Source organism: Camelus bactrianus, chromosome 25, assembly GCF_048773025.1.
Source record: "Camelus bactrianus isolate YW-2024 breed Bactrian camel chromosome 25, ASM4877302v1, whole genome shotgun sequence".
Classification (NCBI taxonomy): domain Eukaryota; kingdom Metazoa; phylum Chordata; class Mammalia; order Artiodactyla; family Camelidae; genus Camelus; species Camelus bactrianus.
In genome coordinates, this window is record NC_133563.1 from 8,584,799 (window position 1) to 8,600,859 (window position 16,061).

Below are 16,061 nucleotides of genomic sequence, written 5' to 3' on the forward strand. Positions count from 1 at the left end.
AGTGTTTGCTGTAATTAAGCACTGGGTTGGGGAAATTATTTCAACAAACACAATTTTAATCCTAATTCATATTTGTGCTAAACAAGGGCAAAGATTTCACTAAGATGGTTATAATAAAAGACAATAACGAATGTTGGCAAAGATGCAGAGAAATTAGAAACTACATATATTGCTGATGGGAATGTAAAATGGTGCAGCTGCCTTGGAAGATGTTTGGCAGTTCTTCAAAGAGTTAGGCAGTGTTATATAACACAACAATTCCACTCTTAGCATTATGCCAAAGAGAACTGAAAACATATACTCACACAAAAACGTGTACAGAAAATGTTCATAGTAGCATCATTTATAAGAGCCAGAAATGTGGAAATAACCCAGAAGTCCATCAATTTACTGATGAATGAATAAACAAAATGTGGTTATGTCCTTTCAGTAGACTATTATTCAGCCACAAAAAAGAATGAAGTACTGATACATGCTGCTCCATAGATGAACCTTGAAAACACTGTTGAGTAAAATCAGCCAAACACAAAAGCCACATATTACATAATCCCACTTATATGACATGTCCAGAATGGACAAATCTATGTAGACAGAAAGTAGATGAGTGGTTGTCAAGGGGTGAGAGGAGGGGGAAATGGGAACTGAGTACTAACATGTGCAGGATTTCTTTTAGAAGAGATGAAAATGTTCTGGAATTAGGTAGTGGTGATGGTTGTATAACCTGTGAATATATTAAAAACTGAATTTTACACTTTGCAAAGATGAATTTTATATGTAAACTGTATCTCAATGTAAAAAAACTTGAGGGTTAAAAAAAAGCAAACCACCCACGGCAGATAATAACTTCAGGGCAAACTCCAATCAGTCCAAAAAGGTCACCCACCCCTTACGGCTTGTCAAGAATTTACAAGAAGGAATAAAAGCTAAGGATGAGTGAAAGACAAAATACTTCCATGCTGTGACTGGAAACAAGGTAAGGATGTCCACTCTAAGCCATTCCCATTGAATGTTGTAGTGGAGGTTGAAGCCAGTAAAATAAGGCCAACACCCACCCCCACCCCCACCCCAAGGTACTACAGGCATCCAGATTGGAAAGGAAGAAGCAAAGCTGGTTATCTGCAGACATGATTGTCTATGTAGAAAAATCCTATAGAATCTACAAAAAGTTATCAGAGTTAATGTGACTTGCATGTTTGGAGGATTCAAGATCAATCTGCAAAAATCAGTTGTGTCTGTACACAGGCAACGTGGGAGACATTGCGGGTTGGGTTCTAGACCACTGCAATAAGGTGAGTATCACAATAAAGTGAGTTACATGAATTCTGGGGTTTCCTAGTGCATATAAAAGTTATATTTACACTATAATATAGTCTATTAGGTATGCAATACCATTATGTCTGAAAAATTATACATACCTTAATTAAAAAATACTTCACTGCTAACAAATGTTGGCCATCATCTGACAATGCAGGGTTGCAAGAAGACTTCAATTTGTAAAAATATTATCTTCAAAGCACAATCAAGCAAAGTGCAATAAAACGAGGCATGCCTGTATACTATTAATGAATAAACAGAAATTGAGATTTTTAAAAAGATCTGCACACTGAAACCACAGAGCACTGTTTAAAGGAATTTTAAAAACTGAATAAATGGATAGATACAATGTGTTCAGGGATTAGAAGAACCAATATTGTTAAGATACTTATTTCCCCCCAATTGATCTATAGATTTAATGGGATCACAATCAAAATCCCAGGCTTTCAGGTAGAAATCTAGAGAATCCAATATAAAGATAGCATTTAGATTGGTGGGAAAGAACAGATTATTTAACAGTGCCATCACAAACAGCTTTCCTGTGGGAAGAAAATAAGATCAGGCCTCTGTATGATATACTAAACAAATTAAAGACAAATTAAAGCAAATGTAAAAAATTACATAAAAATCTCACAAGAAAGCGAGGAATTTTCTCCTAGCTAGAATACTTACAGGACTATAAGTATCATTTAGGAGCAGAGGAGACCTTAACCATGACTAGAGGGCCTCAGATATACCATTAGACACATTTGAAAATAGAGCTTTCATATGGCAAAAAAAATAATATATAGGGATAGGGTATGTGGGAAGCCTCTGAATTATCTCTGAATTAGCCTTTTCTATAAATCTAAAAATACTCTAAACAAAGTTTAAGAATAAAATAAAATGTGCAGCAAAAAAAAAGTTGAAGTCAATAATCAAATACTAGATTTGGAGAAAACTATAATAAAAATGTAACTATTAATATAGTACATAATAAAGCTATCTTTCACATTGACAAGGAGAAAATAACCCAAAAGAAAATAGGGAGCACATATTAAAGTCAATTTAGAGAACAGCAAATCAAATATCACCATTCCCCGCTCCCCATTAAAAAAGAAAACCACACAAAGAGATGTAAAAATGCACTAGTAGTAAAGGATGTGAACAGTCAGGTAATAGGTGTTACTTTATACCAAACAGCCCTGAAAAAGCTAAAGCTTGTAATATCTACTGTTGGGGAAATGCAGGGGAAAGCGGACTCGTGTATGGTTATTTGAATTGTAAGCAGCCTTTTGGGGAAGGCGATCTGGTAATCTCAATAAAATAAAAATATATATATATACTTTCAACCTAGCCATTTGATATCCATGAATGTATCTCCCATAACCCAAACTTATCAGAAAATAAAGACTTATGGATGAGGATGTTTCTTGCAGTGTTTTGTAGTGAGGAAAACACGAGACACACGAAGTGTACACCCATCAATATACAGCCATCAGGAGAATGAACTGGAGCTATACCACCTGACTTGGACTGATTTCTGTAAGATATCAAGAAAATCAAGACAATAATATATATATGTATGTATTGTGTGTGATTATACGCATGTGGAGAAAACTACTTGGTCATTTGCAGTGGTTATGGGGGAAGGTAATGTGGGAAGAGTGACAGAGAAGAAAAGAGGGGAGCAAAGGAAAAAAAGAAGGAAAGGGGGGAAAGGGAAGGAAATTCTTTTGTGCACATTTCACTTGAACTCTCAGTAGTAACTGTCTCTAAAATATCAGTTGCACATTACCTCTAAAGCAGCAATGATTTCATTACTTAGCTGAATGTATTACATTTTCCTCAAACAAAAAACAACAAAAAGCCCCCAGAAAGCAAAATTAAAATGCCTTGGCTACATTAACCCTGAAAACATGTTCCAGTGGCCATCATACATCCTAGAGTATTTACAAATTAACCTATTTGGCATTAAACCTTAAAAGTGACTGACTCTTCAGCCACTGTCTTATTTCAAAACTTACTCTAGTGTGCAATGCAATGAAGCGACGCTGGTCACCAGCTCTGAGGCCCTGGTCCACAAACATCCTCCTGCCTTTGCTCAGTTGCTCTGTCCCATCTTAGCAAGCTTATCCTCAATTCCCTCTTCACACATAAAGTACTTATAAGTGCAAACTTATAGGGAAAAATAAAGGAAAGAGAAGGTTCTTGTCCTCGAGCGCCTGTAGTTTCTTTCTAAGGCTGCTGTTTCCCCAGTACCCTGAATTCAGAATTTGGAGGCACTTGGTACACGTGGTGTTGTGAAATATTTAATTTTTACCTCCTTCATCCAGGACAAAAGGTAACAGAAATAGGTGCTCCAATGCTATTAGGCAAAAGGCTGGGAAGAAAAAGAAAGACAATAAAAGCAGGACTATATTGGCACCAGACACCCAGCAAAATCTACACACTCTAGGATTAGTAGACTCTCCCCAAGGAGAGATCTTGCCAGGCCCTGCTGTTCACATTACACAGATGAAAACGAACCTGACAACCTAGCTCTCTGTGGTATTAAAAAACAAATTCAGGAGGTCCATACAGCCTTAACAGCAACTTCTATTAAACATTCAAGGAAGACAGAATTCCAATCTTGCACACTCTGATACTGAAGTTTATCCCAGGAGGTCAGTTTAACATTTGAAAAATCAAATTCACTGCTACCACATTAAAGGAGTAAGTCACAATTACATGATAGATGCCCCCACCCCCAAAATAGCAGCCAATAAAATTCAACGTTTCTCAAGATAAAAATTCTTGGCATTAGAAGAGACTTTAATAAATTTGATAAAGGGTATCTCCAAATGTATCTGTAGCAAGTAACATAATTAATGGCTGGAATGTTGAAAGGTTTCCCTTTGAGATTATTAAGTTAACAATGCATTACTGCTAATCAGCATTATGCACTCGAAGTCCTAGCCAGCACAAATGGGCCAGAAAAAGAAATACATAATGTGAAGAACGAAGAAGATCTGAATCCCTGTTCTGTCACTTACCAGCTATGTAATTCTGGGCAAAGTAATTAATAACTTTGTGTGTCAGTTTACTCATCTATAAAATAGGGATGAGTACCTCCTTCACATTTGTTCTAAAGAGTAAGTTAGTATTTTAAAAGTACACAAAAAGTGTTTGACACTTCAAAGCACTGTAAAAGTATTTGTTGAATAAATAGAAACAAATTATTTACAGATGATGATTGCGTATAGAGAAATCTCAAAGAACCTAGAAATAAACTCTTGAAAATTAAAGGAGTACTATCCCTCAGATGCAAAATCATTACACAAAAATCAGTTATCTCAATGCAGGCTTAGAAACAAGCAAAAAATTGTATCTAAAAACATCAAGTACCTGAGAATAAAATTTAATAAAAGATGTGAAAGATCTCTATAGGGATAATTCTAGATTAAATGCAATCCCAGTCAAAACTGGTGGAATGAAACAAGGTTATTCTAAAATGTGTAATGAAATGCAAAGTGCTAAGAACAGTCAAGACAATCTCCAAGAAAAACAAGGTGGCTAACTTGCCTTTCTAGATATTAAACAAATTCTAAGACTGATGTCTAAATGGTCCACTAACTCACCTGGGAGATCTCTTTCTGGAATGTTCATCCAACAGACACATCTTCATATTTCCTCCTTCACTTCCTTTAGATCTTTGCAACGTCATCCAACATCTTTCCAGTTTGCCCTGTACAAAACAGCACTGCCCAATACCTCTAGTCACTTTGTTCCCCACACCGTATTTTTCACAGCATCCACCATCTGACATTATTTTAAGCTATGTGTATGTTTACTATTTATGTCACTCTCCCAACGATAAGCTTGTTGAAGCCAGAGTGTCTGTTTAGTACAATGGTGTATCTCTAGATCTATTTTGTTTCTTCGCTGAATGAACAAATCAATCGCAGAAATCACAGAAATTCTGACTGGCATATGAAATGTAGCAATTAAATTTGAAATAAGTGTATAAACCATAAACTCTCCTTCACTCTTCATCTATTAAATGATGGCAACCAAAATACTGTAACTCTCTCCAAGTTTAGAGTACTACTTTGGGTATCCTAAAACAACCAGTTTATAAATACTGACTTTTAGCAATGAAACCTCATAATCAAGGTAAATAAATGACACAACAAACCCATTAAAAGAACCGTATAAAATGCAGCTCTAGAATCCTAATTGACTCTAAAATTGGCAAAATGATGTAGAGCAGTTTAGGCATTTTGCTGATATCATGTATGAATTACTAGCTCTGATGGTTTTCAAAATATGTTTTATCCTTTTGTGATCAGTTTATTTTTTTAAATTTTTTAATTGAAATACAGTTGACATATATGATGTTAGTTTCGGGTGTGCTACATAGTGATTTGACATTTACATACATTACAACATGACCACTAAGATAAATCTAGTAACCACACATGTAACCATACAGTTATTAGAATGTTACTGACCACATTCCTTATGATGTGTATAACAACCCCGTGGCTTGTCTATTTTATAAATGGAAGTTTCTATCTCCTAAATCTCATCACCTCTTTTGCCCAAAGTTCCCCCACCCCCAAATCTGACAACCACTCATTTGTTTTCTGTATCTATGAGTCTGTTTTCACTCTCTTGTTTTCTTTTTAGATTCCACAAATACGTGAGATCATGTATTTGTCTTTCTCTGTCTTATTCCACTTAGCACAATACCCTCTACATCCATCCATGGTTGTTGCAAACGCCACAATTTCACTTTTTTCATGGCTAATATTCTATCATATATATATGTGTGTGTGTTTACATACACACCCCACATCTTCTCTATCCGTTCATCTTTAGGTTGCTTCCATATCTTGGCTACTGTAAATAACACTGCAATGAATGTAGCATGTATACGTATCTTTCCAAATTAGTGCTTTTGTTTTCTTTGGAAAAATACTCAGAAGTAGAATTGCTGGATCATATGGTAATTCTATTTTCAAGTTTTTGTTAAGCCTCTAAACTGTTTTCCATAGTGGTTGTACCAATTCACATATCCACCAACAGTGCAGGAGGGTTCCCTTTTCTCCACATCCTCACCAATACTTGTTGTTTGTTGTCTTTTTTTGATAAGTCATTCTGACAGGTATGAGATGATGTCTCATTGAAGTTTTGATTTCCATTTCCCTGATGATTAGTGATGTTGAGCATCTTTTCATGTGCCTGTTAGCTCTGTCTTTTCTGGAAAAATGTCTATTCAGGTCCTCTGCCACTTTTTTAGTGGAATTTTTTTCCTTCTGATACTGAGTTGTATGAATTCTTTATATATTTTACATATTAACCTCTTATCAGACATGTCATTTGCAAACATCGCCTCTTATTCAGTAGCCTTTTTGTTTGATGGTGTCCTTTCTCTGTGCAAAAGCAAGTGGGTCTGATCTGGGCTCCTTTCAAATGTCTGCTTCTGCACTGGGACTCAGAGCAGGTGAGATTCTGCATGCGTCCTCTGAGAACAGTCTCGGTTTCCTGTAGCCCCCCAGCTCTCAAATGGAAGTCCTGCTGTTTAGAACCAGCCTGTTTTTCAAAAAGTTGTTTTTCAAACCAGATGTCCTGGGGGCTCACTTTCCAGCACAGGAGCCCGATGTGGGGCTCAGGCCCCTCACTCCCTGGGGAGGATCTCTGTGCTTGTGACGGTCCTTCCATTTGTGGCTCACTGACCTGGCTGGGGGTGGGAGTCCTGACTGTACCGCATCTCTGCTCCTCCTACCCACCTTGTTGTGGCTCCTGCTTTATATCTTTAGTTGCGCAAAGTCTTTCCACTAGTCTTCAGGTCGTTCTCATATATAATTGTTCTGTAAATAGTTGTAGTTTTGGTGGCCTGTGGGAAGAGGTGAGTTCAGGGTCTTCCTTCTACACCATCGTGGGGAAGCTCTCCAAAATTTATATTTAACCAGAAAATATGCTATGAAAAGTCTTACATATTTATAAAGTAACCCAATTTCCAGTGAAAACAAGAGTAATGAATTTTATGAATTCAACATAAGAAGCTAACTAATCCAGCGCCCTGAAGCTGGAACTTCGTACACTGAAGAGAACCCAGTTAAACTGCTGGCCTCCGTAATGAACAGTAGGTGTGTGGTAATTATCTTTGTATTCTCTACCGTGGGATTCTCCCCACAGGCCTTAAAGGAAGCAAAGTTTGAAGTGTTTTAAAAAGATTTTGGTGAGTTAAGGCCTGTCTTGAACTCTGGAGTATTCTCTTATGCTATGCTAGCCCAGGGTTGAGCTCCAGGGGAATCTGGTTTGGTCCTAATTTAATCCAAGTTTGAAGGACCCTTGGGAGATGAGTTAGCCAGTTGAAAGGTTGGGAGCACTTTCAGAGTGAGACTGAGGTGGTCCTGGCTGAGGGTACAAGCAGGAGAGGCATGGGACGAGCCACCTGCACTCACTCCCACAGGCACCGCTTCCGCCATCTTCCTCCTAAACCACTTAGCTCTCCATTTAGCCTTTAGCTTTTCACAGAAATGTCAAGAAGGCTGTCAACATATTCTTATACATTTTTTCATAAAGTATGAATTAACTGTGTAACAGGAAAACAGAGAAACCATCTATGCATTTTATAGAGGCTCTGAGAATAGAAAGCATTTCATTACAATTACAGGCTTGAATTTAAATGGCTCTCGTGTCATAACCTAATGTTGCCAGAGTAGAATCTCTTAAAACAGTCTAAGATCTTTTTCCTTTTCTGTTAAGATGAGGATTTATAATACTTTTCTCTTCACAATTTAATGGTAGATCTATGTGTACTTTCCAACCAATTTACTTAAAAAAAATGAAATTATGTTGATGAATAAAACAGCTTCTTTCTGGAGGAAAGGCAGGTATCAGACATGAAGAAAGGATAGTTTCTAACACTCTTTGTTGAGAAGTTCAGCAGGTGCTCCCTCTGGGCTGAGACTAGGATGCAGGATCATCTCAGTGGCCTGCAATTATTTATGAATAACAACCACATGGCAAATGAATACTCCTGTTCTTATAAAAACACTTGTGCACAAACCATAAGGCAGTGATACATTAGTATTTACATTTATTTCATGTATGCAGTTTACACACTCACTACTGAACAAAACTGGAATGCAAACAAATATACAGAAACCATAATAAGCATTATCAAATAAAATAACTGGCACTAGTGTTATAAGCATATTAATGGACCTGGTGAGAAAAAGTGATGAAAGAAGACTGCAGCCCATATGGCATTTTTCTTTTTGTCAAAAGAAAATGCTCAGTAGCACCATAATGGTAATACTTAAAGGAAACACGTAAGATGGAACATTTTAACCGCTATCATTGAGGTTAGCCTGTTTTATTTAAGTGAATTATAAGGAACTTAGCAGTACAGGCAGTATTTTGGCCAACTTCTGTTTATGTCAGCTAAGTATCTTCCATAAACAAAAGCAAAGGAAAAATAAAGCCAGTCGTGTATGGACCCCTCCTTACTACTTGGTACAAACTCTGCACCATGCTTTGATTTCATGACTAGAGAAGATACACATGTTAAAAACTGAGGTTATGTAAAGTTACTCACTAAAGCCTGAGTGTGTCTTTGGTAGGCTAATACTTTTTCAGCATTGTTATTATTAATCATATTGATGTTTATCTATCATGTATTTTTCTACATTCTACATAATCCAAGGTGGCTAGAGGGGACGTTGTGGAAAACAATACAGCAAAACCCTCAACAAGCAGGCCCTTTAAATCCAGTCTATTCCAAAGGCACCAAGAATCAATGGGGTGCAAACTTCCCCTTAGTGAAAGGTGACTTTTTTTGTAACACTTGTAAACTAGTGGAATTTTATTTTGCAGTTTGATATGTCTTATTTGGTGCTGTCAGTATACTTAATTACCTACTTTAACACTTTTCTTGTAAGATGGCATCAACAATATACAAGATATATAGAGTACCAGGTATTTCTATTTCAAAGTTGTGCAAAAAGTGCCAGTCTTGCTCGAAGTGTCTAAGTATCCAAATGGTAGCAAATGGGCTGCATTAAGCTTTATATATCCACATTGCATATGAAGAAAAAAAATGAAATTTATGCCCAGTTATGAATAGAAATGTTACAAAGAGTATCATATACTGAGAGTAACCTGCAAGTATCCCTTAGTGGTTTCAATAAAATGTCACTAACCACTTATCCCTAAGCCTCAACTCTTCTTCATAAGAATGCTATAGAACTGTATTAGTATTTTATACTGATTATAAATTAAGCCAAATTTCTATCTAACTACACAAGTAAGTGCTTCAAGCAATGTTTTGTGGCAAACACACAAAACATAATTCTCTAAAGAATTACTGTCCTTACAATAATGCACTTTTAAAGCCTTCATTTCATAGTTTGGTAATTAAGATCCACATGAAATACAACGCTTTGCTGAACACAGAAAATGTATCTGCATTATGATTATGTAATCCGGCATCTGCTGGTAACCTGAAACCTAAATGAGTCACATGTAGTTTAATGAGCTCCAAACAAGGTTGTTCAGCGGTAATTATTTTGCAGCATTTACAAGGTCTAAATCTCAGTCTGAATCGCAACTTTTAATTCCATCGTCTGATGTGAGTGGTTGTTATTTGTTTCTTTCAGTGCATTACCAAGATACAAATCAACACTGGGTTTTATTCCACCGTCACCATGCTCTTCAGCAATGTGATTCGACTGCGGGACTTCCGAGTGGGCAAGCACGGAAGCAAGCACAGAAGCGCTACGCTGATGCGGGGAATTTTCCAGACGGTCACTTTCCACCTCAGGAAGAATGCTAACAGCAGCAAAGCGGGCGTGATAATCAGTGGAACCATGACTACAAGAAGTTTTCATGCTTTCTAGGTCAGAACAGCTAAATTCAGAGAAATGACTAGAGTGGGAATCCGCTACTGATGGCATACTGTCACTGAGGGACGGAGCCTCAAATTCACTTGAGTTCGTGCTTTGCTGTTCTAACAATTGGGCATCCATGTCCTCTCTGGTCTCATTTATCTTCATGTTACCCTTTTTTCTCAATTTACCACTTTTTGATTTCTTTCCTGCTGTTGCTTCTTTGGACCACTTGGTGGCACTGGATTTACCTTCATGCAGGCCACTGGATGAGCCACCAGGATGACTTCGGGCTGCACTGCCATCCTCCACACTACTGCTTCCACTGTTGTGCCTGAATTTGGATGGCTTTGATTCAATATCTACTTGAACCTCCATACTGTTGCCTTCTCTGGAATATAAGAGTAAAAAATATAAATTTCTGATTTCCATTTTTTTTTTTTAAATTCAAATGACAGCAAAGGGGTAGAGGTTTCTGTGTGAAAAAATTCAAAGACTATAAAAGCTATCAGGACAAACTAATACAAGGATACATTCTATGAAAGGAAAAAAATGCTTGAAATAAGAAGACTGTCTTTATAATAATGCTTCAATTAAAAAAAAAGAAACCTTTTGCTTGTGCTGTTCCAGGTACCATGCTACCTTCTCTATTTTTTTTTCAGAATAGCTTTATTGAGATATAATTTACTTATCATAGAATTTACCTGTTTAAAGTGCAAAATTCAGTGGTTTATAGTATATATTTGTGCAACCATCACCACTACCAAATATTTTCATCATCCCCCAAAGAAACCCTGTACCTATTAACAGCCAGTTCCCATTCTTCCCTTCCTCGACCCTGGCAATCACTAATCTTTCTGTCCCGCTGGATTTGCCTATTCTGGACATCTCATCATTTTCTTTTTCCAGAGAACCTAATAGTCGATAACCATTATTCATAATAATTCTGCCTAATGATAAGGATAGTTCTTTACAAATTAATTTTAAAAAATACTTCTTTTCTTACTTGTCCAGTGGGATGTAGGAATTCAGAATGGACCCTGCCATGGCCTTGGTGCTGGCGTTGTCACTAACTGTCCCCAGACTGACTGTGCCAGACTCTCCACTTAGACTGTACCGTTCTTTCTGTACATCTGCTTGTACTTCCAGCCTTCAAGAGAGGGGTATCAGGTAAAAACCAAACTTACATATAACATCACCACTGCTATAACAAAAATATTATCTTTAAATAATTCATTTAAGAGCTCTAGTAACAAGAAGCTACTTTAGAAACAATTATAAACATTATTTTTTTAGTTTCCTTTTATTTGATTATTCTAATTCTACTGCAGCACAATGAACAGTAGCAGCTATCCAAGTATGAGAAAATTCGCTGTCTGCCAAGTAAGGTTGTAACAGAAGAACACAAAAAGAACCCAAAGGGTTTTAACTTAAATATGCTTCATTATTCTCACTCAGGATGTGGCATTTTTCTTGCCACATTTCAGTGCAAAACACCAAATCTGAATACAAATAAATACATTAAAAACCATTGTATATATGTGTGTATATGCATGACTGGGACATTGTGCTATACACCAGAGACTGGCACACTGTAATTGACTGTACTTCAATTAATAAAAATACAAAAAAAAAATTCTACATGACAGATCAGTGGATCAAAAAATCCTGGGCATCTGTGTATTAAAGATGGTTCTAAATTTAACACCTAACTCTTTAGAAAAGATACAATATGCACCGCTATAATTTAAAAGTTTGTGTTTGAAAGCACATTACATAAAAATAAAATAAGTATTACTGATTTATCTTTTAATTCATGTACTCTGCCCTATGTTTACACACACACACACAAAGCTAATAAAACAGAAGTAAAGAAAGTGAATTAAAGAGGAAACAAGGGAAGATAAAATGCTTTCACATGTCCTACTTATCTACATGACTTTGGGTAAACGACTTCGTGAGAAGGAAATAACCATTAACACACAGAGGGACCCAGGCAGACTACCCCAGCCCTCAGTTCATGTGTTGCCAGGTATCCGGACTCCACCTGCTCCCCCAGGCTTCAGCCAATGTCTCATTTCCTAACGTCCAGCTGCGGTCACCTCCAGAGTCAAGTCCAGGCTTATGGGACTGCCTTTTCTGTGTTAACTGACAGTCCTAGCATTGATTCATAACATAAGATCTGACAAGTGCAGTGAGAAAAATGGCATAATGTTATGCCTTAGGCTTAGTTTTTACCTAATCATGGACATACTGTGACAGAAAATTCAAATGAGTAAAACTTTCCCTACTCACTCTTTACCACTAAATTTCATTTTTTGAAACATTACTGTTTTCAACGCTGACACATTAGGGTTATATGTAATCATGCTTTGTGTCCAAAGTTCTCATCTGTTTAATAATTTGGAGTTAACAGAAGGCAAAAACAAAACAAAGCATATCTGTCTTACCTGTTAAAACAGTTTACCATGGCACTTCCTGACAGACTCCCCGTTATACTGGCTCCAGCCAGTGCCATGGTGCTGGCCGTCTCACTCAGGTTGTCCCGGATGGCTCCTATTCGATCCATGTGGCTGCCGCTTGCACTCAAACTGCCAGTCAGACCACCAACACTTCCCTCCCCTATGCTAGGGTTGTGTCTTGCTTCTGCTACTGAAGTTGTGTCTAAATGCAAATATTTCAAAGAAATTAAGTACAATTATTAATTTTCCTCTCAAAGGTCTTCATGATTTCAGATAGAACATATTTTCATATAAAGTATAAAACATACACAGGAGTAGAAGAGATGTCTGGAGTCAGGGACACACAACTATGGGGTAAGTGTAAAGGGAACTATCTCACCGCGTAGAGCTGGATTAGGGACTCACCCTCGGTTTTAAATGGTCACCACAGGCATACCTTGGAGATACTGTGGGTTCAGTTTCAGACCATGGCAATAAAGTAAGTCACATGAATATCTGGGTTTCCCAGTGCAAATGAAAGTTATGTTTATACTATACTACAGTCAAATGTGCAACAGCATTATGTCTTAAAGAAGCCAACGTATGTACCTTGATTAAAAAATACTTTACTGCTGCTGGGCATGGTGATCGTGCGCCTATAGTCCCGGCTACTCGGGAGGCTGAGGCAGGAGGGTCGCTCGGGCCCGGGAGTTCTGGGCTGTAGCGTGCTATGCCGACCGGGTATCTGCACTAAGTTCAGCACCAACATGGTGATCCCCTGGGAGCGGGGACCACCAGGTTGTCTAAGGAGGGATGAACCGGCCCAGGTCGGAAAAAATACTTTATTGCTAAAAAAAAAAAATGCTAACCATCATCTGACAACTCAGAGTTGCACCAAACCTTCAATTTGTAAAAAAAAATGCAATTATCTTCAGAGTACAATAAAGCTAGGTGCAATAAAATGAGATATGTTTGTACTTTAGAAAAAAAATCTAGAAGATTTAGAAATTCTATGAAGAACCTGGTTGTTAAAATTAATTTAGCTGACTTCAGAAGAAAATTATGTGAGTTTTTCATAATGCCATTTGCAGCAACATGGATGCTCCTGGAGAATGTCATTCTAAGTGAAGTAAGCCAGAAAGAGAAAGAAAAATACCATATGAGACTGCTCATATGTGGAATCTAAAAAACAAAAACAAAAAGAAACAAACAAACAAAAACAAAGCGTAAATACAGGACAGAAATAGACTCACAGACAGAGAATACAGACTTGTGGTTGCCAGGGGGGAGGAGGGTGGGAAGGGATAGACTGGGATTTCAAAATTGCAGAATAGATAAACAAGATTACACTGTATAGCACAGGGAAATATACACAAAATGTTACGATAACTCACAGAGAAAAAAATGTGACAATGAGTGTGTATATGTCCATGAATGACTGAAAAATTGTGCTGAACACTGGAATTTGACACATTGTAAAATGATTATAAATCAATAAAAAATGTTAAAAAAATTATGTGAGTTTTTAATAAGGGTGTCATTTAAAGAGCTTGGTATTCTCTAGGTCAGTAAGAATGAGTTACAAGTTTTCTTGATACAGTCCACAGTTCCTACTGTCTATAAGCAATTACGAGATCTGACACCACTGTATCCCAATCTTATAGTACTTTTCACATGCTTGTATTGAAGGATTTGCTTATTTGCTTCAATATATGAGCTCCTATTACATAGCCAACACTAATAAGCAGTGAGGACACAGTGAATCAAAGAGACAAACATCCTGCCTTCAAGAAGCTTACACTCTAGTTGGGAAGAGCAGTAAGTAAAATTATATGGTGAGAAATGCCATGAGAAAAAATAAAGCAGAGTAAAGGGGGGTGAGTACGACAGTGAGAGTGACAAGGTGTGTCTATGTGCCTGCGTGCTGCTTTCTACCATGGGGGCAGAGAAGGCCTCTCGGATAAGGTGACACTTGTAAAAACCCAAAGGAAGTGCAGGTGTAAGTCATGATCTTATCTGGGGGAAGAGTATTCCAGACAGAGGGAACTGCAAGTTTAAAAACCTAGAAGTGGAAATATGTCTGGCATCCTCAACGTCAAGGATGGGCGGTATAATACAGAGGGACAAGGGATGAGTTCAGAGATGTAGCTCAGAAATGATCATGGGGTACTTACGGGCCATGATAAGGATTTTGGATTCCATCCCCCTCGCCCTCAGGATAGTTAAGAAGCACTGGGAAAATTGTGAACATAAGAAAGACATGATTTAACTCATGTTTTAACTCATGTTTTAGAAGTATCACTATGTGGAATAGTGAGTGGAAGGGGAGAAGCTGAAGGATCAGTTAAGAATATTACTACAGGCCAAGGAAGAAGAGAGTAGCCTAGACTAGTGGAGCAGCAGTAGAGAGGGTGAGAAAGGTCTGAATTATGGCTAAATATTGAAGGAAGCAGCAGAATTTGCTAATGGATCAGACGTAGGGTGAAAAGGGAGAGTAACACTAAGAGAAGTTTTGGCACAGCAATGGCAAGAATGGAGAAGCTACCTGACGAGGTGAGGATGACTGACAGAACACAGGCTGTGGAGTCAAGAGTTCAGTCACAGAGAAGTTAAGCTTGAAATCCTTGTTAGACATTCAAGTACAGATTAAAGATGAGAGTTAGATGTACAAGTATAAAGTTCAGAGGACAGTTCTAGCCCAGATATAAACTGAAGAGTGGTCAGTTTATTTACTGTGGTATATTATTTACCAGAGATTACCTAGATAAAGAAGAGAAATATGAGAACTGAACCCTGGGAAACCCCAAAATTTAGCAGTTAGGAGAGGAAAATGAATCAGCAAAGAAGACTGGAGTGGCCAGGAGACACGATGAGATGAGAAGTTGTTTTCCAGAAGACAAGCAGAGAAAATGTGTCAATAAAGAGGGCGTGGTCTACCATGTCAGGTGTACTGTTGTATTAAAATGAAAACCAAGAACTGGCCAGTATATTTGATGACATGGAAGTGACTGATGACTCTGCTTTGGTGGAGTGGCAGAGATGAAATTCTGGAATAGCAGGGACCAAAATCTGACTGAAGTGAGTTCATGAGAGTTAAGAAAGAGAACATTATTTTGCACAAACGCTCGATTACACGCAAACCTTATTTTACTGCACTTCACAGTTACTGAGTTTTCGTTTTGTTTTTAACAAGTTAAGGGTTTGTGGCAATTCTGCTTTGACCAAGTCTACCAGTACCATTTTCCCAACATCATTTGCTCACTTTGTGTCTCTGTGTCACAATATGGTAATTCTTGCAATATTTTAAACCTTTTCAAACAATATTTAACAATATTATCTTTGTTGTGGTGATGTGTGATCTTTGATGTTACTATTGTCATTGTTTTGGGGCACCATGAACTGTGCCCACATATGACAGTGAACTTAATCAATAAATGTGTGTTGTGTG

The 16,061-nt window shown here is 37.5% G+C and overlaps 1 protein-coding gene across 4 annotated transcripts in view; it reads right to left on the reverse strand.

The window, feature by feature from the left end:
- Positions 1 to 8,366: 8,366 nt before the first annotated feature.
- RNF19A (ring finger protein 19A, RBR E3 ubiquitin protein ligase) overlaps positions 8,367 to 16,061 on the reverse strand; it is a 50,603-nt gene continuing 42,908 nt past the window's right edge. For 3 of the 4 annotated variants that reach the window (XM_074353066.1, XM_074353067.1, XM_010955773.3), the window contains 3 exons: positions 12,623 to 12,836; positions 11,179 to 11,322; positions 8,367 to 10,563 (listed from right to left, as the gene is read on the reverse strand). In XM_074353066.1, coding sequence (XP_074209167.1) covers positions 9,873 to 10,563; positions 11,179 to 11,322; positions 12,623 to 12,836 — 1,049 coding nt within the window. In that variant the 3' untranslated portion in view covers positions 8,367 to 9,872. The remainder of the gene's footprint in view (positions 10,564 to 11,178; positions 11,323 to 12,622; positions 12,837 to 16,061) is intronic. The other variant, XM_074353068.1, reaches the window with a different exon arrangement.